Source organism: Frankliniella occidentalis, unplaced genomic scaffold (genome assembly GCF_000697945.3).
Source record: "Frankliniella occidentalis isolate FOCC.00 unplaced genomic scaffold, Focc_3.1 Scaffold16, whole genome shotgun sequence".
In the NCBI taxonomy this organism is placed as follows: Eukaryota; Metazoa; Arthropoda; class Insecta; order Thysanoptera; family Thripidae; genus Frankliniella; species Frankliniella occidentalis.
Window position 1 is genome coordinate 1,264,994 of NW_026267146.1, and position 22,677 is coordinate 1,287,670.

The following is a 22,677-nucleotide window of genomic DNA, read 5'->3' on the forward strand; positions in this document are numbered from 1 at the left end:
GCTCAAGATGAGATGATGCGCGGATGAAGACGCACAGCCTTCCTCAGATGCAAAAAGTGCTAATGAGTGCTCTCATCTCTCATCCGGACTCGCCAACGGCGGGCACGCGAGCCTGGCTGTGCATGAGCGGCGGTGGGGAGGGGGAGGGGGCTGCAAGGGAGCGGGGGCGGCGCAGGGCGGCGCAGCTACCAAAACCGCTAGGCATCAGAGGGGTGGCCTGCTGCTGGCGGTTCTTCTCGCGCCCCTGGCCCCTCTGCCCCGACCGACCCCCGCGCCGCGAACGCATCGACGGGCTGCTGCGTCACAGTCTCCAGCAAGGGGACGTCCACACGCCAAACAAGGGGAAATAAATTAGGAATCTTTAAGACGCTGCGAGGCGTGCGTCCCCGGGGGTTCGGGGAGGGGAAGGCCCCGCTGCTGCTGCTGCTGCTGCTGCTGCTGCTGCTGCTGCTGCTGCTGCTGCTGCTAGTGGTCGCGCTGCTGACGGCTCGTCGAGCGGCTCGTCCTGCCCTTGAGGTTGCCGTTGTGCGCGTGGCGCGGCGCGGCCTGGCGCACCAAACGCGCAGTGAGGCGCCACCAATGCGCGGCGCGGCGGGGCGGGGCGGCACAACACTGCGCCTGCTCAATACTCGCCGAGCCGTCGTGCCGCCACTCCGGAAAAGGGAAGCGATTAGAGTCATCCGCGTGGTTTTGGCGACGGATCGCTCGCGCGAAACAGGAGGGATTGCGGGCAAGAAGGCTGGAGACGATGACAAAGCCGATATCCTCACCTTCGTGGGAATCGAAAGGGGGCATACTCGGCGCCGACCGAGGATTATATTTCCACATTTGGCCGATTATATAGTGCATCCCCGGCAGCGGGAGGGTATGTACAGAGGAATCCCCCGGCGGCGAGGCCGAACCTCACCCCCTTTCCCCGGCCCCCTCCTCCCACACGTGCAGGAGCAGGTGGTACTCAACTAATTCCGTCGCGGCCGTTGCTGTTCTTTTTCCCTACGCAGCGTGAGAGGCTGTTATTTGCCGTTTTTCGTGACGGATCGGCATCATTATCATCGGCGGGGAAAGAATGCGAAAGAGCGCTAGTGCGTGTGCGAGAGCGAGAGCAGAGCACAAGCTGCTCGAACCTGAACTCCAGTCGAAAAACCAAACTTGAACCATTTTCAAAGAAAAGTATGAAATGCTCCATGCATCTTTTCAGACCAACAGGCGCTAAGTAAGTCCCAAGGGATCGTCCAGAAAGTACGCCCGCCATTCTCCGTTTCAAAACTTCCGATTATGTAGCCTACGCTCGCTCTCATATCGCCTGATGCGTAGGCAACATCTTGCTTGTAGTGCATGCGTGTGCTGCGGGGTGGCCTACTCCGAGTCTCGCAGGCGCCGAGCTCCCGCAATCCGACGGATGAATCTGAGTAAATCGGACGTACTTTCTGGACGACCCCTGATAAGTGGCCATCGTGGTCAATCGGTCTCTATTTTTTAGCCCGCCCTTCTGCTTTGAGAATGCTATCCAGCGGGCTTATGTTAATGTCAGGGGAGGAATCGATTGCCGCCCGTTCGACCTATCTAAAAGTGTACCAAGTCTCATGCTTCCACTTGAAAGTGCAATGAAATGTTATAAAGTATTTCAATGTAACATCGACACCCCACCAGGGGGCAACGGGGGAACCTGGCGGTAGACCAGGCTAACAAAGCGAGAGGAAGGGGGGGGGGGCTTCCAGGTCGGGCCGGGCCGGTCGGGCCCTGCCCTGTGCAGTCCCACTTGTTCAGTACGGCACTGCTGGGCTGGACACCAGAGACAGGTTGCAAAGTGTGTCTCGTTCCGAATAGCCTGGCGAGGCGAGCGGCGGCGAACGGGCCAGAGGCAGCCAGGGCCCGACAGGCAGCAGGGGCAGGGCCGCGGCAGATGGTTGACAGTGCGGGGAAACGTCCCCCCTCGACATTGGTGGTGGCTGGTGGTGGCTGGTGGCGGTGCGGTGGTGCCCCGCTCCACGACCGGTTCGCCTCATTCGCACTCTTCTTGTTGTCCTACACCGGCGCGCCCGCTGACCCCCCGCGGAGCCAGCAGCAGCAGCATGAGGGGCACATGAGCCGAGCCCCTCTGTCTGGCAACGTGCATTCTGCAAACTCGGGTCGGGTCGGGGCGCAGCAGCGGCGGGCAATCTCGTCCGCTCTGTTTGCACGGCCCCGCCGCACGTGCGCAACTTGAGCGCAATCCGCCACGCCGCTATCCGCCCCCCCCCCCTTTTCCCCCCGCCGGTAATCGGTTCTCTCGGAGTGATCCGGCCGAACTAGCGGGGGTATGGCGGGTATCCACTACTCAGATGGCCCCGTATACATGCCGAGGAAAAATACTACATACTTCGCCGACACCATTTCCGTCCGAGTTAAGTGGGGAAGCACGTATAATACCGTGGCCATCCTGTGGCGGGATGTCAACGATCGGAGAGGTGAGGAGAGGAGGACCATGGAGGGCCATTGAGTAGCCAAGCCAGGTGTCCGCGCCACCTCTGGTCTTTGACCCACGCCGCCCTGCCCCGCCCCACCTCACCCACTTTACTAACGACCGCATCTCTGTTCTGCTGCAGGGGCAGCCCTGGGACATCGCCCTCGCCGGGCGGCGCCCCCACCGCGGGCGGCGGCCTGTACGGCGCCACGGCCCCGCACAACAAGGACTCGCGCGGCCTGCTGGGCGTCAAGCAGGGCGCGCCCCCCACCGTGTCCCTGCGCGTCGACAGGGCGGTGCTGGAGCAGCGGGACCTGCAGGGGAGGTTCTCCTACCACGGCAGGGCCGTCAGCAGGAGCGCCGAGAAGGTGAGTGCTTCGGCCGGAGCCCGGAGTAAGCGGGCGGAGAGCGCCTGCGGAGTCGATGGTAGGCAACCCCCGCCATGGCGCTGCGCACAGACGTCGGATGGGTTGCATACATCCGGGGTACTTATCCCCCCCCCCCTTTCTCTCTCTCTAACTCCTCTCGTGCACAGGAACCCGTGGACAGATGCTGCTCGTCCTGCTGGCCGTCGTGCGGCGACGTACGCGACGCCCTCCCTCGCCTCAGCGGAGCCTGCTCCGCCAAGAGGGCGGCTGAGACCGTCAGAGGGGTGCTCCCCATCGTGGAGTGGCTGGGCCGCTACAAGTGGAGAGAGGACCTCGTCGGTAGGTCCCTGCGCGCCCGTCTGCCTCCGCTCGCCGACCGCGTTTGCCCGACGAGGGATTTGTTTCACCTGTTTAATGGCTTTCCAGGGGACCTGGTGTCTGGGTTCACCGTGGCCGTGATGCACATCCCCCAAGGCCTGGCCTACGCCCTCCTGGGCAACGTCCCGCCCGTCGTGGGTCTGTACATGGCCTTCTTCCCCGTCCTCGTGTACTGCCTCTTCGGTGAGTTTAAGCCTATCCCGTCGACGTCAACCGCAGTGGGTCGGTCATGCCCGAACGTGACTAACGACTCGGTGACCCGCTCACGTTGCAGGGACGTCGAGACACGTGTCCATGGGCACCTTCGCCGTGATCTGCCTGATGACGGGACACGTGGTGACGGCGCACACCACTCCCGGACTCTCTCCCGGACCGCTCGGCAACGCCACGGCCGCCCCGGACACGCCGCTGCCCTCGCCCATCGAGGTGGCGTCGGCGGTGGCGCTGATGGTGGGCGCCGCGCAGATGCTCATGTGGGCGCTGCGGCTCGGCGTGCTCAGCGCGCTGCTCTCCGAGGCGCTCGTGTCGGGCTTCACCACGGCCGCGGCCATCCACGTGCTGACGAGCCAGATCAAGGACCTGCTCGGCCTGGCGCTGCCCGCCGCGCCCACCGGCCCCTTCAAGATCATCATGCAGTGGGTGGACATCTGCACGCACATCGGCACGGCCAACGTGGCCGCCGTGATCGTGTCGCTCGTCACGATGCTGCTGCTGACGGCCAACAACGAGGCGCTCAAGCCGTGGCTGTCGCGGCGCTGCCCGCTGCCCGTTCCCGTCGAGCTGCTCGTCGTCATCGCGGGGACGCTGCTGTCCATGGGGCCCGGCGCGCCGCTCGCCTCGTACGCCCTCACCCCGCTGGGCCACATCCCCACGGGGCTGCCCGCGCCCGCCGTGCCGCGCCCCGCGCTGCTGTGGGCCGTGGCCATCGAGTCCATCCCCATCGCCGTGGTCGCCTACACCATCGCCATGTCCTTGGCGCTCATCTTCGCCACCAAGGTACGCCACGCCTTGTCTCTTGCTGCTCTTTCACGCCCCGACCAGTGCATTTTCAGCGGCTGATCCTCTCTTTCTCTCTGCGCAGAACGGCTACGAAGTGCGGCCCAACCAGGAGTTGCTGGCGCAGGGCGCGTCCAACCTGGTGGGCAGCCTGTTCTCGTGCATGCCCGTCACGGCCTCCCTGTCGCGCTCCGCCGTGCAGGAGGCGGCGGGCTGCCGCACGCAGCTCACCTCGCTCGTGTCGTGCTCGCTGCTCACCGTCGTGCTGCTGTGGGCCGGGCCCTTCTTCGAGCCGCTGCCGCGCTGCGTCCTGGCCGCCATCATCGTGGTGGCGCTGCGCAGCATGCTGCTGCAGGTGCGCTCGGCGCCCGGGTACGTGCGCAGCTCGCGGTGGGACGGCGCCGTCTGGGTCGTCACGTTCCTCGCCGTCGTCCTGGTTGACATCGACGTGGGCCTGGGCGTGGGCGCGGCCCTGTCGCTCGTGTCGCTAGTGTGCCAGGGCGTGCGGCCCGTGTGCCACCTGCTCGCCCCGCTGCCCGGCACGGACCTGTACGTGGACCCTGCCCTGTACGGCGCGGCGCAGCGCGTGCCGGGGCTCGTCATATTCCGCTACGCCGGCGTCATCAACTTCGCCACGAGGTCCGCCTTCAGGGACAACCTGTACCGCCTGGTCGGGCTCGTCCCGGAGAAGGAGCTGGCGCGCCAGGGCAAGGTCCAGCAGGGCCAGCTCCGGGACGCGCCCGCCAGCAGCACGGCCAACTTCGTGGAGGAGATGAAGCGGCAGGAGCCCGCCGAGCTGCACGCCGTGGTCCTGGACATGAGCGGGGTGGTGCGTGTGGACGCGGAGGGCGTGCGCTCCCTGCTGAGCGTCGCGGCCGAGTACGGTCGCATCAACGTGTCCGTCTGCCTCGCCGCCCCCTCGGACGTCGTCCTGCGCAGCATTGTGCGCTCGGGTCCCGCGCCCGACCGGGATCGCCTCCGCGTCTTCCCGTCGGTGCACGACGCCGTGACCGCCATGACGGCATCCGTGGCCGCCGATCAGACGCAAGCTAGGGTGTAAACTAAATAATTTCCTTTGACCCGACCCGGAATGGAGCGGAAGTGAAAAGCGGCTCTCTAAAACCAAACCGCATAATTTCCCATTGGAACTCCCTTCAGTAAGAATAGATGAATGAATATCAGCGTTTTGGGGAACTATACTGGAAGACAACACCCCAAGGTGTCTGTGAGTTCTACCACCTCAACAGACACATTTTATTTTTTCCAAAACTAAACATGAGAAATGATACTGTTTTAATTTAAGGTTGATGTATTTATAAAATTAGTGATGATAAAAATGATTGTGATTGTTTGTCTTTCCACTAGAATATTTTAGCTTTGTGCTGACACATCTTTCCAGTTGAGTGTATTGGTATCAACTAAGTTTATACTGCTTAAATTAAATCCATAGATAGAAAAAAAAATCTAAGCAACAATATTTTTGGCTAGTATCATAATTTGCATATTTCTAAAACACATGTTGAGTCAAATTTTAGTTCCTATAATACTCTCATGTACTAAAAAATAGTAGTATATAAATCTGAAACTCTTTAAGATAAGAATTTCTATTAAACAGAAACCCAAGACTGATATTGCAGTTTTTGCAAACTTTGCTCTTTTCTTGTGGCTTTTTTCTCTGCAGCTTTATTCCCATGCTGGTTGTTTTTTAACATATTCATTCTCAGCAAAACCCGCTGTAAAACCCCATCTAGTCCATTTCAATGGAGTTGGTATCTGTTTATTATTACAACCCACTTTACAACCTTACAGAAATGTCAGTGCTGCAACCAGGATAAGACAATATTAACTTCATTTCCTAGAATTTTAAGCATCTAGCTGTATGTTTGACCCAGAAATGTGATACTCTATTCATACTTTGTCTTGACGTTTTAAGAGACTAAGTAATATTTAAGAATAGCTCAATTTTGAAACATAATTTGAAATTACAAATTGTACATAAATGTTACGGCTATAATCCGTTAGTTGGCTAATGTTGACACGGGAATCATGTGCTTATTTCTTTAAGCATTCTTGTGATTTGTATTGCTTTATATTCTTTGGATTAAATGTGTAATAGTTTTTCAACCCGATCAGTATTCTTTTTAGATTTTTATTGTTTTTCTTACTTTTCCACAAACATCAAATTCTACAAGAAGGATATGGTACATCTGATTAACTGCCCATTCCTAATTGATAAAACATTGGAATTAAGAAAAAAAAATTGGTCACATTTTTCAAGTTTAGCTTCAAAAATCATGAAGACACACAAAGTCATACAACTAATTAACCAACATATTTCATGAATTCATTCATGAATCCAAGCACATTTGCATCAAGTTGAAGACGACAAACAGTAAAAGTCTTACCTCTCAAAAGAGCATAATTTTCATACCATGAACCCTCAACTCAAAATATCCAAGCAAATATTGATTCAAACAGTATGAAAACTAAACTTACACCCAATTAAATGCCATTACCCTGCAAAGGTGAACAAACCCCCAAAAAGTCAAATTTCTGGACAACAGGATACAGCAAATGGTAATCTTAGTCTTCTGATCACATGAAGTATTAGGTTACTACACTCGGCTATACTGCAAATTTCTCCATTATTTTCTGGTTCACAAAAGATGGTGAGATGAAACCCTTTAGCTAGTGTTTTGAACACAATTATTTCAAATATTATACTGATTCAAAGAATTTTGTGCATAAAAAAAATATTGTGTCACAAAAAAAGATCTTCCCAATTTCTTGAGAAATGGTATCACATGTACCATAATTGTTAATGCATGCGATATGTAGTAGCTAGTTTCTCATTTCTTCATTCTTGGCCCTGCCACCTGTCATTGAGGGCCCTTTTCTTGCTTTAATTCCTCATTCCCTCCCTTTTGAAAAGAACAATATCAATCAATTATTCGAAAGAACATTTCAATTTTGCTTAGGAAGAGCCATGAGAGGTGCCTCCAGGACATGTCTCTTTCACGGGCCCATGTTCTGTACCATTTGGCATATTTTGGATCAATGTTTCACTAGAAGAAATTGCCTGATAAATGAGGATGGAATTAATATACTGGATAATCAATAAAAATCAAATGATTATTGAAGGTGTTTGGCAGACACTTCATAAGCCTGCTAAGCGAGCGTGGATGCCAGATGATGCATCCTTTCTTAATACTGTTACACTGTACAACAGGCATGTACAATAAGCACAACAAGTGCACTTCTTAACCAGACTACTTGAGTTACCGGGAATTGTTGTTAGAAATAACATATCACTAGTCACTATCAAAAGTGTCCTATGCTGAATTACTATGGGGAGAACAAATACTTGGAAGCGTAAAAGGCTGATGTAACGAATCAAAGCAGTGTTTGGTTTTTCTAAAGAAGAGAACAAAACAACGCTTCAATCAAGTATTTGTATTTGAATGAAAGATATTCCAGATCATTCATGAAAGAACTACAAAATACCTCGATAACATATCACAGATTTAGTGTACGTATCTAGTATAGGTACCATTAATAAATTGAATGGAAAACAATAATTGGATCAATGTTTAATTGAAAACAAACAGTTAACTATTAAACAATTTAAAAAAATACAGTCAGATATGTCAATGATAATTTTAAAATTGTAAAGTAAACTAACAAGCAATAATTATATCACTTGAGATGGTGCAGAAAAATTTCCAAACAAGCATTCAGCGAAATATAAGCAAAGCAGTGACATACTCTCAATTATCTTTTCTCACCTCAAATGATTGACTATTATTGTGTAAATCAAGAGACGCCTCCAAATGGGGTTCTGAAACATGATTGCGATCACTCCTGGAGGCTGGTCTTGCCATTTCACCATCCTGCTGAAAAGATCAAAAATTAAGTAAATTGTAAATTCTAATAAATACCGTCTGTAACAGTCAACAAAAGCTAATGCGATAAAGAAATAGCAAAGTTAAGGAACGTTATTAACAAAAGAAGGCTATAAACGGGGTCTGGTGCACAAAAACGTGATGCTATAAGTGGATAAACGTTATAAGCGGAACCGTTTTAGCGCGAGTTGACTTCAGGTAGAAATAGAATTCTCTGAAACACTTACTCTTTTAGAAATTTGTGTGTCTTTGTTGTCTGAATCAAAACCCGCATCTTTAACAGTGCGCTTCCGTTTCTGTGATGAGCTACTACTGTTGCTTGCCTGAAAAAGGAAGAAAAAATGTAAACCAATAAAATACCTATGCATGCCACTTGCAGAAAATTAGAAACATAAATAACTGAACTCCATTTAATAGATAGCATGGGCTAGAGTGATATCGTACCCTACTAAGAGGACGGTCTCTGGTTTGTTCATTGCCAACTTCATTTTCTTCGGTAGAATTGTTCTTGATCAAGCCCAATGAGTTGAATAAGCTAGGGGGACCTGGAACTGGAACAAATGGATTCTTATTTAATATACATTGCAAAATAAAACAGGCATAAAATAATTTAAGGAAGATTTTAATTGATTTGATTGGACCGAAGGGGGAGAGCGGCCAATAATGCCCATGCCAAGTGGTAACCCTATCTTAATGGATGCAAATGAGAGATTTTAGGTCGATCTTTTACCTTTTTGAAGTGATGATTCAGGGGGAGAGACTACAGATGGATAAGCAACTCCATTCCCAAAACCACACACTGCCATATGCGAAGCTGTAAATGTAAGAATCGAGGTATAGAAAAAAGAACAACTGAGCTATAGCTGGAATAAAAGTAATGTACAGGATAAATGTGGAAAAAAAGAGAAAAATATGGAACAACAAACCAAGCGCATTGCCGTCTTTAGACTCATAACTGGCACACGAGCAGACCATCAATTCAGGTAAATTCTGTACAGATATTTGGGTCTTCTCTGGACTAAGACCCACAGTATGAAATACTTTAAGGTGCCGATCCATAGCAAAAGAGCAGCAAGTTGAGAATGAACATCGCTTGCATAGCATAGAATCACTGTAAATAAACAATAAGTGACAAATTGCCAGGCTCAAAAATTAGATTACAAACACATTACACTAAACTCACAGGAAGTGGTCATTTAAATGACTCTTGCATTCCACACATTTGAATTGCGCTACATTTGCATTAACAATAAGTCGTCTTATGCTACTTCGGTAAAAGTCTGCATGTGGTACAAGATCATCTGGAACTTGCACATCTAAATTTTTAATAAACTTGGGTTGTGGCATCATGACACATTCTAGGTAACTAGATTTGTATGCAATAACATCTGAAATGCAAAAATAATAGAAAGTTCAGGGGAAAATTTAGAAAACTATATAATTCAATAATTAATAAATAGTCAATATTATGGTACCTGATTCCGATTTGCAGCTTAGGTGGTCGTTGGCCTGGTGTTCTTTCAGAATACCTTTATGGACAAACCAGAGAGTACACTTGTCACACTTTCGTGAGGTGTGGTGTGCTTGGTGTTTCTTCACATGATGCATAAAGAAAAAGGTGTTTGCTGCCATTTTCTTGCCCATGTTACTAATGGCAACACACTTCAAACAGTAAGGGCACTGTATTCTCTCTCCACCAGCATGGACCTGCAGTGAAATTCAGAGACAAAGAGATGATGTATTTAAAAAATGGCACTTTCAGCCTCCAGAAAAGCAAAAAAACGAAAAAAAAAACACAACAGACCTCATAAAAATGATCTACTAGCTTGTACTGCTCACTGCTTCGGTAATGGCAGATAGTACATATGTAAGGCAGTTCCATTTCAGTGTGAGTTTGTTGCATGTGTAGAATAAGGCTTTCTCTACTCTCTTTTTGCTCAGCACAAATTAGGCACACATTGTCTTTTGATTCCAGATTTTTGTGGGCCTGATAACAGATAAGCAAGGATAAACACAGAAGAAAATAATAAATTAAAACAACTTCATGTTATTAGACATTGAATCTATTGTGTTTTCAATATGTAAGAGTTTATGGGATTACCTGTGATTCATGCCTAACCAACTCATCTTGAGTGGGAAAAAGCTTAGCGCAATACCTACATAGGTGAATACGTAACAATTCCTCAATAGTTGGATCTTTTTCAGAATGACCCAAAATATGCTTCATTAAAGTCAAATTGTCAGAAATTTGATGGTGGCACATAGGACACTAAAAAAGTTGACAAAATCATCAGATGTATGATTATACTTTGTACCTTAATTCTTACCTACTGCTATATGTACAAACATACATACCTTAACAGTTAAGTCAGCTACTTTAAACTCATTTTTGACAAGCTCATCTGAAGATGGCTTCGTACCATAATAATATGGTTCTAATTCGATAAGGTCTTTTGAACACTTGAGAGCTTCAACAATTTCAGCAATATCAATACCTTTAGGAGGAACTGCATCATCAATTACAAGTTCTTTGACAGCAGCTGACTCTTCTACTACTTCTTTCTTTTTGGGACATTCAACCGATCCAACAGTTCCAATATAAATTCGCTTTCTCTTCTTTGATGTGGGCTGAAACATTTTAGATCATAAGTAGAGCAAGAGGCAAGTTTTAAATACTACTGGAAACTAAGATTGATACCTCAATAACTTGAATTTGAACAATTCCTTACCTGTTTATGTTTAGAGTGTTCCAAAGACACACCTCCATTTTCTAATGCCTTCATAGTATTTTTAGAGCTGAATGGATACAGACCAATCACTTTGAAAGCTTTGCGAATTTGGTCTGGCATATCAGAACCAATTGTTGACTTCAGCAATTCTTGTATATGAAATGGATAATCCTCAATGGCAATATACTTGTCACTGTGGGAAGATGCCCACAAACGCGTCTGAACCCGCCACTGTATTCTCAGTTTATCACACAGAACTATGTCAAGTGGGGAAAGTACACCAGACACATTGCACGGCATGCACACAAAGGTAATATTTTTATCCATGCACAGAGCTAGACTTTTTAGGGTAAATAACTGAGCCAAGCTATCACCAACAACAACTTTTTTTCCTTCTAGGCCTTCAGCCCAGGGTAAGAGGACAGATTCAACCCAATGCCCAAAAGCTATTTCATCAAACCAGCCTGATTTAGTTGCGTAAAATTCCCCGGGAACTTTTCCTTTGATATTAACTGGTTTACCCTCAAATATAACATAAGATGGTAGTACTTTACCAACAGCTGTACAAGCTAACATAACAGATGCAGCTGACTTAACTTTTCTTTTGCCAACAGGATACCGTAACTCACGAAGCTCTACTGCCATAGTTTTGAGGGGATCACCAGTAAGACCTATCTCCATGAAGTTCATAATATTTTGAGGAGGAACTAACTGAATTACAGCAGAAAGATTAGAAATGTATTGCTTGACAGCATCCACCTCAATTGGGTTAGCTCTCGAAGGTAGGTTCTGACAAAGTCTATGTCTAATGATTGGATGACGTGACAAATATCTCTCAATCCACATATCAGGTGGGAAGTTGTCTTTGAATCTGAGTTCTGTGCGTCCGCATGTATCTAAGTACTGCTTCACAACAAGGCGAATATCCCATCGGCCAAACGGATATCCCCAATCATACAGAGTCATTAAATGGTCCTTAATATCTTCTTCTTCGTCATCTGTAAAAACAGGTTGGCCTGGTCCTGGCTCTGTTTGTTTGGGTTTTAGAATTTCTTTTACTCTACCCAAAACAACAGACCTCGGCACTTTGAAAGTTTGAATGGCTTTTCTAATGCTTGCATCATCATCAATTAATTTTAAAGCATCTTCTACTCTTTTTTCTGTGTCCTCATCTAGGGCAAACACAAACTGTTGGGTACAAGCAATAGTAGAGCATGCAGTATCATCTAATAAAACTCCTGGGTCATGGTTCTGAAAAAGAAAACAGCAGAAGTAATAAAAGCGCAAAAGATAGAATATGTTAAATATGTTTATCAATTTAGATCAAAAATAAGTATGAAGAAAGAAAAGAACTGGCACTCACAATAGAAGCTACTGTTTGAGTGGTAGGTGGGACTGTATCATTAGGTGAGGGATCAATACCATCAGTTTTCCAATGGTCATATTTCCAGCAACGGAAAGGATTTCCAGCAATTTTTCCTAGTTTAATGATCAATCTTTCACCTACAACAGAAAGTTAGTGTTAAAGTATAATAATACATAAGTAAATTTAATAACAAAGTTAAGAGAATAACTTATGATAAAATTACCTGAGTCAAGTTTTGATTGAGCAGCAAGGTGTGAAACCAGCGTGTCAAATGCCATTGATGGGACTGGTCCCCATCGCTCACGCCAAACAAGTTCATCCAAAAATTGTTGAATGATTTGACGAGATAATAAGGACAGTGTGTTCTGAAATACAAATAAACTTCATTTTTGTAAAATATACAAGAAGAGGGAGCAAAACCAGATGGTAGTGAGAAAAACTATTACTACCTGAAACATGCGCGGCACAATTCTTCTTAAATATTCCATCACATTCTGATTACTCAATCTGTTGGATGATGATGATGGTGGCTCAGGAATGGTTGATTGATGAACTTGTTTGAAACCCATATCAAGAAGTGTACCTTTGTCTACAGTAAAATCAGTCAGTATTATGCTTTCTGGATGAACCCACTCTCTTAGAGGTTCAAGAATTTTAACAAAGCGGCGTTTATAATTGCGTTCTCCATCCTAGAATAATGAAAATTAATAAGTTAGATAGGTTGATGAAAAAACTAAGAAATTTAAGATTTAGCAACTGGGTTTGTACCTGAAAAGGCTCTACAGCTCTTAATCTGATCAATTTACTTTCAGCGTCCATTACACCTAACACTTCAACTTTTACCTGTCTCATATTACCATCTTGTGATGTTGTTCCCAGGCTTATCACGCCCACCTGTAGGAAGACGAAAAGATTTTTTATTTTAATAACCGTGGCAGGACTAGATGGTCAACTTTCCACAGACTTCAGCTAATAGAAATATATTAAAGGTTTACTGTCAATTAATCAATACTGAAGTATCACATAAATCCCTACCTCAACTTTCTTAGTTGGGCCTCCAAGTTTTTCATATTTTTCATGCACAGCAGCAATACAAACACTGCGCATATGGGTAAAAAAGTTTTTGACATAAAAGTTGTCAACTTTTACCCATTGGATCACATTTTGAACATTTGTTTGGCAGCACCAATGGTACATCAACTTCAAAAGAATCGCAGGGGGATGTGGTGCTCCTTCGAATATAGAACCACTAAACACCTAACAAATAAAAATAATGAAAAAATATTTCAAGCACCCACAAAAAGAGAAGAAAAAAGGAGGTGAGTTTTATAGACTGAAATATTTAAAGTGCAGTACTTCCACATCACTTACCGACACAAATATTTGAGGGCAACACTCACTGACCCACACATACCCTCCACTGAAAGGGAATTTAGCAACATCAGAATACATTCCCAATTTTAACTTTAATGGGCCCTCTGTGCCAGAATGCATTGTGCAAAACTGGTCTCCTCTGACCAACCCATTTTGGATTAACCACTCACTGAATTTAGTTGCAGAGTACATTAAAACAGATTTAACTTTGGCGTCTGAATTTAAAAACTTAAATTAGAAAGTTGCATTAAACAATTAGCAAAGAATAACCTCTGTGAGCTCCTTCTTACCTAATAATGCCCGTTCCTGGTTTGTCTTTGCTTGAGTCATATCTCTAACCCTTAGATGTGGGCGGGCCAAAACAACAAGAGATGGGAAAGTCTTACCAGATACTTTATTAAACGTAACTTCCTTGGAATCTGGACCAGACGCCATGTTTTTAACTTCATCTGAAATTTTTGAAATTTTGTTGTACAAAGTTAAAATAATAAAAAAAAATAACTGTAATAACTGTGAATAACTTAATTTACTTGCCTTGCATAATTTTTCTATTTGGATTTCCTGCTGATAAGCCTCCAACAGAATTATTTTCAGTGGGTTTGAGACTGTTTTGAGGGATAGTATTTGGGGTGGGTGGGTTTATGACTGCAGAGGTTGAAGGTTTATTCTTTGATGGTTTTGACACTTTACTGCTGGTAGCGTTTGATGCTGGAACAAATTCATTAGGATTATTAAAATGTAGACGAGAGGGCACTGATTAAATTTAAGAATCTTTACATACAGCTTGAGGCTGAGGACACTAGTCCTGTAGCCTGAGCTGAGGGTGTTGTAACAGTTGTTGTGGGAGCAGAGCTTTTAAGGTAGGTGCGAGCAGGTGCACGTGCCCAATTAGAAAGTGCAGGTGGACCTGTAGTGGATGGTGGAGCCTGAACAGTCTGTATAGATGGAACTGATACTGGTGCTGTTAGCTGTTGAAAAAAGAAAACAGTAAGACCTCTGGCAAAGCTCAAGAAATTTTCAGACCACTAATTTCCATTGTCATTTTAATAGTACAGCTGCTAGATTGCTTGTGACGTTTATATCACAAAACATAGGATATGTACGAAATCCTAGACTTAGTACACTTTGATCAAACAAATAATTCAACCAGTTGAAAAAATCTGACAATTACCAAGAGTATCAGATACCATTTTTTAAAATTAAAAACCATTATATTTGCAGGAAATGGGTTGAAACCCATAGTATGTGTTTGACAGAAATACTTACGGGAGGCTGGGGCACAGGCGGCTGAACAAGTTGATTTCCTGAAATCATAAAGTTGGTAAATATAGTGTGTGAAATCAATCACTGGACAGCTAGTAGAATTTCCCCTCTTACCAATACCTGGAGCCTGCACAAATAACATGTTACCATGCCTGGAATCCAAGGAAACAAGGTGGACAGTTCCTGGGTTTGCTGCTTGGAAAGTTCCTGGAGGACCTGTTCTTGCTGTAACTCTTGCTCCAGCAGGCACAGAGCCACTCTAAAAAATGTAAAAATTCTCAAATTAGACATTTAAAAAAATTTAGTAATTGAATGTTTCTAAAATTAACCAAAACATGATTTTAAAAAATCAAAAAACAGAAAATTTGTCGTGTCATTGCCTGTATGACAAGTTGTTGACTTGAAACAGCTTGTAGAGGAGGGGGAGCTTGTGGCTGAAGTGCCACAACACGGCCTTTTGGATGAAAGTTTGAAAAAGCTTGAGTGACTGGGGTGACTAGATTGTTGAGCACTGATGCTGCAGCATTCCTAAAACAGAAATGGACTTCTTAAGTATGAGTTCAAGGAGACTCAATCAGAGTATTAAAACATTAGCAAAGGTTCGATGCTCTTACCCTGTTGAGCCCTGAAGGACCATGACATCAGACCCTCTTTCAACAACAGTCCCATTCTCCTTGTTGATAAAATCATTTATTCTTGCCATGATATCATTATATTCCTTTTTGGCCTTGGAGTAATATGCCTTCTGAGCTTCACTAAGCCCCTCTGACCAGTAGTCCATTGCAAGACTATCTGAGTATTCTGAGGCACTTGAATCATCTTGATTTTTCGCCATTTCAACAGGCATTATCCAAATTAGCGATAAAATAAAAAAACTGGAATTGAGACAGGCAACAGTAAGATAAACAATTAACAAAAAAAAAAGGTTATGTCAAAACTAAGGTTAAGCAGGTAGTGTAAAATACACTTTATATGCAAATGCACAACAGATAGCGATTTTCATGGCAGTATTTAAACAGTTAAACTACGAGCTTTCCACAACAACAAAAATGCATGACTACAGAGGTTTGATCCCTGAACTAATAATGAAATTATGATAGCAACAGCAAATGTCTAGACACATCTTCATGACTTGACTTGATGAGTCAATGATTACAGTTGACACAAGTTATAGCACCGACTGGTGTTGTGTAAGATTTCATAGAATAAACTCACTCAGTATGTGAAAATTATAAGAATCTATTCAGAAACGTGGGAAATACATTTAATAGTCGTGCCGCGAAGCGCTCCCGCCCCCGCCGGCAGACCCCATGAGCTCAGTTCTGATCTCTAAAAAGGGCCCATCGCCGGATCGAGTACCACCAATAAAGAAGAATTTAACGTTTTACGTGAACTCACGTTCGCTCATGGACAGCTATTTGCGGTAATATTGACGGACATTCTCTACATCAAAACAATCGACATAGGTGTTTTCATTTTCATGGCAGGCATCTCGTACGAAGCGGGCTCAATTCAAACAGACCACACGGCAGAGTTACACTATAAGAAGACAGCCACGAGGGAGAAAAAAAATGAGCGTCGGTGGTTGCCTTGGAGTTTTGAGAATGTGGAGAAAAGGGCATGAAAGGCATGGGAAGGAAGGTTGTGCTCTCTTAATTTTTGTCTGTCTTGCCTCTGATTCTAACAAAAACTTCTTTTCTATCATAAATTTGAAATTACAACGAGAATTACACATCCTGATTTTAAATTTCCCGCTTTCAAACAATAGGGTCGACTATAGATTTCGAGATGCAGTGACTTGCGTATACTCGAAAATAATCGAAATTGCGCAGGATTGTTGGTCTGCTATCAGTTGACGACTATTGTTTGATCCCAATATCCTTGTCAAAATGTGAATTTTTTACCATAATGCTTATCCATTCCTTCATACACCTGTAACAACTCTCATAGCAAGGTAAACTTGCAAGTATAGCTTGTGTTATTGTTGTTTTGTTTATCAGGTGTAATCGTTTTATAGGACGTGTGTTAAGGTTAAGGTACAAGGCAGGCAATTGTATTAGTGTTTCTGAATGACCGAAACCTCTCGTTTACAAATTCAAAGCTATTTGTCAACATCAGCTTTCTATGAGGAATTTAATTCTTTGTGATTTATGTGCGCATCTTTTGTGTATAGTTGAACAAGGGGCTTGGCAACACGGATGACATTAGCATTTGTCTTAATTTGATCTAATCTTGAACACTTTTTCCATTGTCTCGTTTGTATTCAAAAATTTCTTTCGACACTACTTTTTAAATTAAATAAATTCCCTGTGATGTTTGCAAATAGTCGGGTTTCTATGTCATGATTTGATTTGTAATCCACAAGCGGCTAGATGTCACTTTTCTTCCATGATTTTACTGAAAACAATGTGATTTATAATAAGACCCCAAAAATTGTGGTAAATATTCAATGATCATACTTTCATATTTCAAATTTTTCCTGCTTCAATTTCTGCTCTTAAAAATATTTTTATAAATGTCTCCTCTCTGTTTCTAGCGTAAGAAATGTCTACTAGAACTGTGGACTGCCCTCATGTCTCAAACATACCTCGCAATGCTCAAGCTGAAATAGAAAGAGCAAAAGAGGTATCAACTTGCAAGGAATGCGGTTCTCAAGGTCCAAACCTGTGGATATGTCTGCACAGAGACTGTTTCAAAGTAGGGTGTGGGGAGGCTCATGGAGATCACAGCACTCTCCATAACAAGGTACGATAATAATGGTTAACATGCATGAGACTGTCATTTATTAGATTGAAATCCTTCTGAGAAAAGCAATTGTTCCTCTTCTCTGTTTAATAGCTGCTGAGAAGTCACTGTGTTCACCTTAATTTATCTACTCTGCGTGTCTGGTGTTATTTGTGTGAAGCAGAGGTATTCATGGAACAGGCTGTAGAACTAAGTGATTCCAGCGATTCAGATGAAAATTTAAGAGAAGATGAAACCAAGCCTCGAGGTACATACATGTCCATGTCTTTTTGTCTATGTTACAGGCTAAGTCTGGTGGTCAAGAAAAGTTTGAATTTCCTGACGATCGGACTATCCTGTAACATAAACAACAATTTATTGATTTTTAATCGTAATGTATTTTGTAGAAAATTTGTAGCCTAGTTATCTGACTTGACTCAATTACAAAGATCAAATTTCATTAATCTTTTCAGGTCTTACTGGTCTCCAAAATATTGGAAACACGTGCTACATGAATTCTGCTATACAAGCCCTGTCAAATTCTCCACCACTTACCCAATTTTTCTTGGAATATGGAAATGCTCTGATCACATCGCGTGGTGGAGACCGTAAACCGGGTCTTTCTCGGAGTTACCATCGGCTCATTCAAGAAATGTGGCATAAAAAAAGACCAGGATATGTTGTTCCTACTTCTATCTTGTATGGTATTCGAAATGTGAGTCAGCATACCAGTTAACAAACCCAAACAATAACATTTACTCTCATTCATATTTCCTAATGCTCTTCACATTGTTATATAAGGTGCATCCAATGTTCCGAGGATATCAGCAGCATGACACTCAAGAATTTTTGCGTTGCTTTATGGACCAATTACATGAAGAACTAAAAGAACCTGTGAGCCATCCCCCAACTCCTGCTGCTCTCCTGCAAGGCAAGTGAATGTTGTTATAATATACACTTATGGGTTTTCTCATCTCCTTTCTGTTCCATTTAACACACTTTGTTAGATTTGGAACTGCATAAAATGGCGTAGTGTCATTGGTTTTATGGCACAGATTTAAGTCTCATACCTAAATTTCTAATTGGAATCTTAATAATTTTATGTTTAGAAAGTGGTCGGGCTGCATCCTTTGAGGATTTGTCTGATGATGATGATTCTGAAAAAAAGGATTTTGGCCAACATGAAGGGAGCTGTGGCGGTGCATCCAGTCAGTCTGAAGGGGAGTACGAGACATGTGATTCAGGAGTAAGTGAGCGTAGTTCACTGAGTGATGAATGTTTAGAGCGGCGTAACAGTGGCAGTAAACTGACAAGGTACATTGTTTTCTATATGTCGCTTTTACTTAAATAAGCATTTGCATTTGAGCATTTGTTTTACGTTGAATTCTTACTATTTTGGTGATGTTTAGAGTTTCTCGTTCTCCATCTCCACCTCTGGATAGAATGCGATCCAAAATTGCACCAATTCATGGGAACCGCAAGAAACATTATACTAAACATCGTAGCATAATTTCTGATGTTTTTGATGGCAAACTTCTCAGCTCTGTGCAATGTCTTACCTGTGACAGAGTAAGTCCATTTTTGGTATTATCTGTTTCGTACTCTTGTAAAAAGAAATGCCTTGTATATAATTAATACAATACTGCAACATATTTTCTCAGATATCAAACCGCATTGAAACATTCCAAGATTTGTCTTTGCCAATTCCATCCAGAGACCATATCCACATGTTACACAAAGGTGGTAGTGCTTTGTCCACCTGCTCTGATGTATATGTTGGAGATCAAAACTGGTTACATTGGGTGGTGGATTGGCTTCGATCATGGTTTTGGGGTCCAACTGTTTCTCTACATGATTGTCTCGGAGCCTTCTTTAGTGCTGATGAGCTGAAGGGAGATAATATGTACAGGTAGGAGGTAGAAAAGCAGTATATTTTGGCATTGATTATTTTGAGATGCAAGTTAATGGTTCTGGTGTTTGAATTGTTTCCCAATAGCTGTGAAAAGTGTAATAAACTGCGAAATGGTGTAAAGTACTCTAAAGTAATGGAACTGCCAGAAATATTGTGCATTCACCTAAAACGATTTCGTCATGAACTTATGTCTTCTTCCAAGATAAGCAACTATGTATCTTTCCCTCTCACTCAACTTGATATGAGACCGTATCTTCACAAAGGTATGAATTCATGTGTCTCAGGCTGATTGTACCTTACCAACTCTATAAATTCTATTTATGAGTAAAAATGTTTGCTAAGTAATGGGTTTTATTTTTCCCAGATTGTACATCTTCAGTTTCATCATACGATCTTGTGTCTGTGATCTGTCACCATGGAACAGCTGGAGGTGGTCATTATACATGCTACGCTCTCAACTGTCAAAGTCAGCAGTGGTTTGAATTTGATGATCAGTATGTTACTCAGGTTTCACCTGAAACTGTTCAAAACTGTGAAGCTTATGTTTTATTTTACAGGTTTGTAACATTCATATTATTTAATTTGACAGTGTTCCCATTAGCATTGATGAATAACCATTTATTTTCTCCCAATTTTAGGAAGTCATGTGACCAAGTTAAAAGATTTAGAGCCCAAGCTGTTGAGCTCCTAGAGAGATCTAATAATGAACCCTCCTTGATGACATTTTATATATCCAAGCAGTGGCTCAATAAATTAAACACATTTGCAGAACCTGGGCCTATTGACAATTCTGATTTCCTGTGTCATCATGGTGGTGTACGTCCTGATCGTGTCAATGTTCTGCCCCTCATGTATACTACTGTCAGTCATGCTGTTTGGGAATGCTTGTACAATATGTAAGCTCTCTTACTTGCAGTTAGTTAATTTTCCCAAAACTTCCATGACAAAGTGAATTAAAAATTGAATAATTTTAAATTTTAAAATCAGGTATGGAGGAGGGCCAGCGTGCAATCGCCTTTTTACATGTGCAACTTGTGAGCAAGAGCAGGCTGATCTACAACTACGTGTCAGACGTGAACTAGCTGTATTTATGCAGCTCAACAAGCAATTCCTGGTATAGTTAATTGTTTTGGATAATAAATTCCTGTTGCCCTATTGCTGTTATCACTGTTTAAATTTTGAGTATGAATATCTAATTACCTCTGTCATTCCTTTGTTTCCATTATACTACAGGAAGAATCAACATCAAACATTTATCTTATTTCAATGCAATGGTTTAGGCAATGGCACAGCTTTGTTCGTGAAAAGGACTGTGAACCTCCTGGACCGATTGATAATACCCCCATAATTTACACAAACAGCAAGACTGGCCAGATACATCTAAAACAAGGTAAACAAGGTAATCTGTTTGAAATGGTCCCCCAGATATCCAGCATAGAAATATTTGAAAAGAAATTTCTGATCCCTTGCAGGCTCTGACTATGCTCAACTGTCAGAGGAAATGTGGGAATTTTTCCATGGTACTTATGGGGGAGGCCCAGAACTTGTTCTAAGGCCCACTTTGCAAAAGAGTACTTCAAATGCACCTGCCAACCGGTCTGGGTCTGTATAATATAGCCACTGCACTAAGATTTTGCATGAGATTTCAGGTTTTGAAAACAGTTAAGTGCTAGGGCAATATACCTTTCATTTTTTAAAGTGATGTTTCACTTTCAGCTCCCGTGGCTCTGAAAACCTGCCAAATGATTATTCAATAAAAAGTCAGTCTACTTCCCCATCTCTTCAAGGATGCTCACAATCTGCCAGTTTAGAAAACTTAACTCAGAAGGTATGAAAATTCAAACCTATACAATAAATATACCATAAGTGCTTTGTAATACTTTAGTCAAGCATTGTTACTTTATGCTCCCCAGATGGCATCACTCATATCTTCAACTCAAATGGGAAGCAACTCAAGTCTAAGTGGCAGTCCGCCTCAAACATGCGCACCCAGTAGTGCTACTAGTGGCACTAGCACTATGAGTCTTACAAGTGATCTTCAGGATGTAAAACCAGGTAAGAATGGCAAATTCAAATTGGTATCGGCATCAGTATTCAGTAGCTATTTTCTTGATTTTCAGACATTTTTCTTAGATTTACTTCTTTTAATAGGCAAGGACCGAGAATGTGGTGATGATGTCTCTCATCGAAGCTCTTCACCAACTGTGCAAGATAGTTCAAAACAAACACAGTTTTATTGTGAAGTAGATATGGCTTGTCCTGTTGAGCTATGATTTCTTGGTACTTTTGCTTTAGGTTAAATGGCAGACTCATGTGGGAGCTCTAGTAAAAGTTGTAATTTGGTTTTACAATTGAACTGTGATTATTTGTGTGTAGATGCATCTTTGTTAAAAGGTGGTGTTGATCCATTTTATGATAATGGTCAAATGGTCTTATTTTAAATTATGTGCTAAACTGATTCAGGTTATGTTTAGAATAAACTAAGTGTGCAGATTGATTTTTTTTAAATTTTTTTTTTTTGTAAAGGCATGTATGGTATATAATGTGCTTTATGTTCACCAAGACACAAATCTTACTGAGTCTGAACTCTGTGATCCTCTTTTAATTATTTTTCAAGTTTATTACAGTATTACATTATAATGCTATGCTGCACGAACTGTGTGAAAGGTGAATAATTGTGTTACCTTAAATATAGTTTGAGGTGTCTTACAGAAGGGGCTTATTGTTGTAGTTCGAGCCTTCAGAAAGCATTTAGTCCCTGCCTTTTCTATAACTTTCCCAAGTACACACCATGTACACACATTGTTCTATATTTATGTGTAATGTATTGATTTATCAAATTTGGTTCTTGGTGCCATGTTACTTGGCCTGGATTAGGGATTGGTATAGTATGGCAATTTTGAACAGACTGTTCTTTTGTTATCCTTTCATGTTTGGTTGGTACATGTTTTATGTTCAAATAAACAATATCTCCAAGGCAGAAATTTCTATTCACAAACTTCCTCAGTTCATTCAAAGCTTATACCAGACATTCTGTTCATCAGTTTACCAAGCATTTGTTAAAGATATAAAGCAATTGTTATACAAACTTATGTTTTGCCACCTTACACCTTAGTGTCCCAAGGTTTCTGAGCACTTCAATTTCTATGTACCTGGCTATTAAGTGTACTCTCAATTAAATTGACGACTCTGTTTGCGTGTTGTGCTTTCTTTGCATTTATT

At 43.2% G+C, this 22,677-nt stretch overlaps 3 protein-coding genes across 13 annotated transcripts in view; 2 read left to right on the forward strand and 1 right to left on the reverse strand.

The window, feature by feature from the left end:
* LOC113217912 (solute carrier family 26 member 10) overlaps positions 1-6,309 on the forward strand; it is a 30,566-nt gene extending 24,257 nt beyond the window's left edge. For both annotated transcript variants that reach the window (XM_026438005.2, XM_026438012.2), the window contains exons 2-6: positions 2,586-2,811; positions 2,979-3,150; positions 3,238-3,372; positions 3,464-4,185; positions 4,271-6,309. In XM_026438005.2, the coding sequence (XP_026293790.1) occupies positions 2,586-2,811; positions 2,979-3,150; positions 3,238-3,372; positions 3,464-4,185; positions 4,271-5,245 (2,230 nt within the window). In that variant the 3' untranslated portion in view covers positions 5,246-6,309. The remainder of the gene's footprint in view (positions 1-2,585; positions 2,812-2,978; positions 3,151-3,237; positions 3,373-3,463; positions 4,186-4,270) is intronic.
* Positions 6,310-6,314: 5 nt separating this feature from the next.
* On the reverse strand, positions 6,315-16,359 carry LOC113217881 (uncharacterized). 7 transcript variants are annotated; one of them, XM_026437986.2, is made up of 26 exons: positions 16,218-16,359; positions 15,434-15,694; positions 15,200-15,347; positions 14,940-15,078; positions 14,823-14,860; positions 14,338-14,524; positions 14,091-14,264; positions 13,847-14,005; positions 13,554-13,771; positions 13,218-13,439; positions 12,951-13,076; positions 12,632-12,871; positions 12,406-12,547; positions 12,180-12,319; positions 10,817-12,067; positions 10,443-10,715; positions 10,189-10,356; positions 9,892-10,074; positions 9,563-9,794; positions 9,271-9,475; positions 9,014-9,198; positions 8,818-8,901; positions 8,532-8,638; positions 8,315-8,410; positions 7,971-8,078; positions 6,315-7,264 (listed from the first exon to the last, which is right to left on the reverse strand). In XM_026437986.2, the coding sequence occupies exons 2-26, from the start codon at positions 15,664-15,666 to the stop codon at positions 7,160-7,162; spliced, it is 5,163 nt and encodes a 1,720-aa protein (XP_026293771.1). In that variant the 5' UTR covers positions 15,667-15,694; positions 16,218-16,359; the 3' UTR covers positions 6,315-7,159. The 7 variants fall into 7 exon arrangements, with proteins under 7 accessions (XP_026293771.1, XP_052119996.1, XP_026293764.1 ...); XM_052264036.1 differs by having other exon boundaries at positions 6,315-7,106; positions 7,971-8,075; positions 14,934-15,078; XM_026437979.2 differs by having other exon boundaries at positions 7,971-8,075; positions 14,934-15,078.
* Positions 16,360-16,620: 261 nt separating this feature from the next.
* LOC113217927 (ubiquitin carboxyl-terminal hydrolase 20) lies at positions 16,621-22,651 on the forward strand. Of its 4 annotated transcripts, none has more exons than XM_052264038.1 (17): positions 16,621-16,773; positions 17,356-17,564; positions 17,658-17,811; positions 18,017-18,258; positions 18,345-18,478; positions 18,657-18,857; positions 18,953-19,112; positions 19,205-19,452; positions 19,540-19,718; positions 19,820-20,012; positions 20,094-20,351; positions 20,443-20,569; positions 20,689-20,854; positions 20,928-21,057; positions 21,172-21,283; positions 21,369-21,510; positions 21,589-22,651. In XM_052264038.1, exons 2-17 carry the CDS (start codon positions 17,364-17,366, stop codon positions 21,726-21,728), a joined length of 2,787 nt encoding a protein of 928 aa, XP_052119998.1. In that variant the 5' UTR covers positions 16,621-16,773; positions 17,356-17,363; the 3' UTR covers positions 21,729-22,651. The 4 variants fall into 4 exon arrangements, with proteins under 4 accessions (XP_052119998.1, XP_052120001.1, XP_052120000.1 ...); XM_052264041.1 differs by having other exon boundaries at positions 21,607-22,651; XM_052264040.1 differs by having other exon boundaries at positions 20,689-20,845.
* Positions 22,652-22,677: the final 26 nt, after the last annotated feature.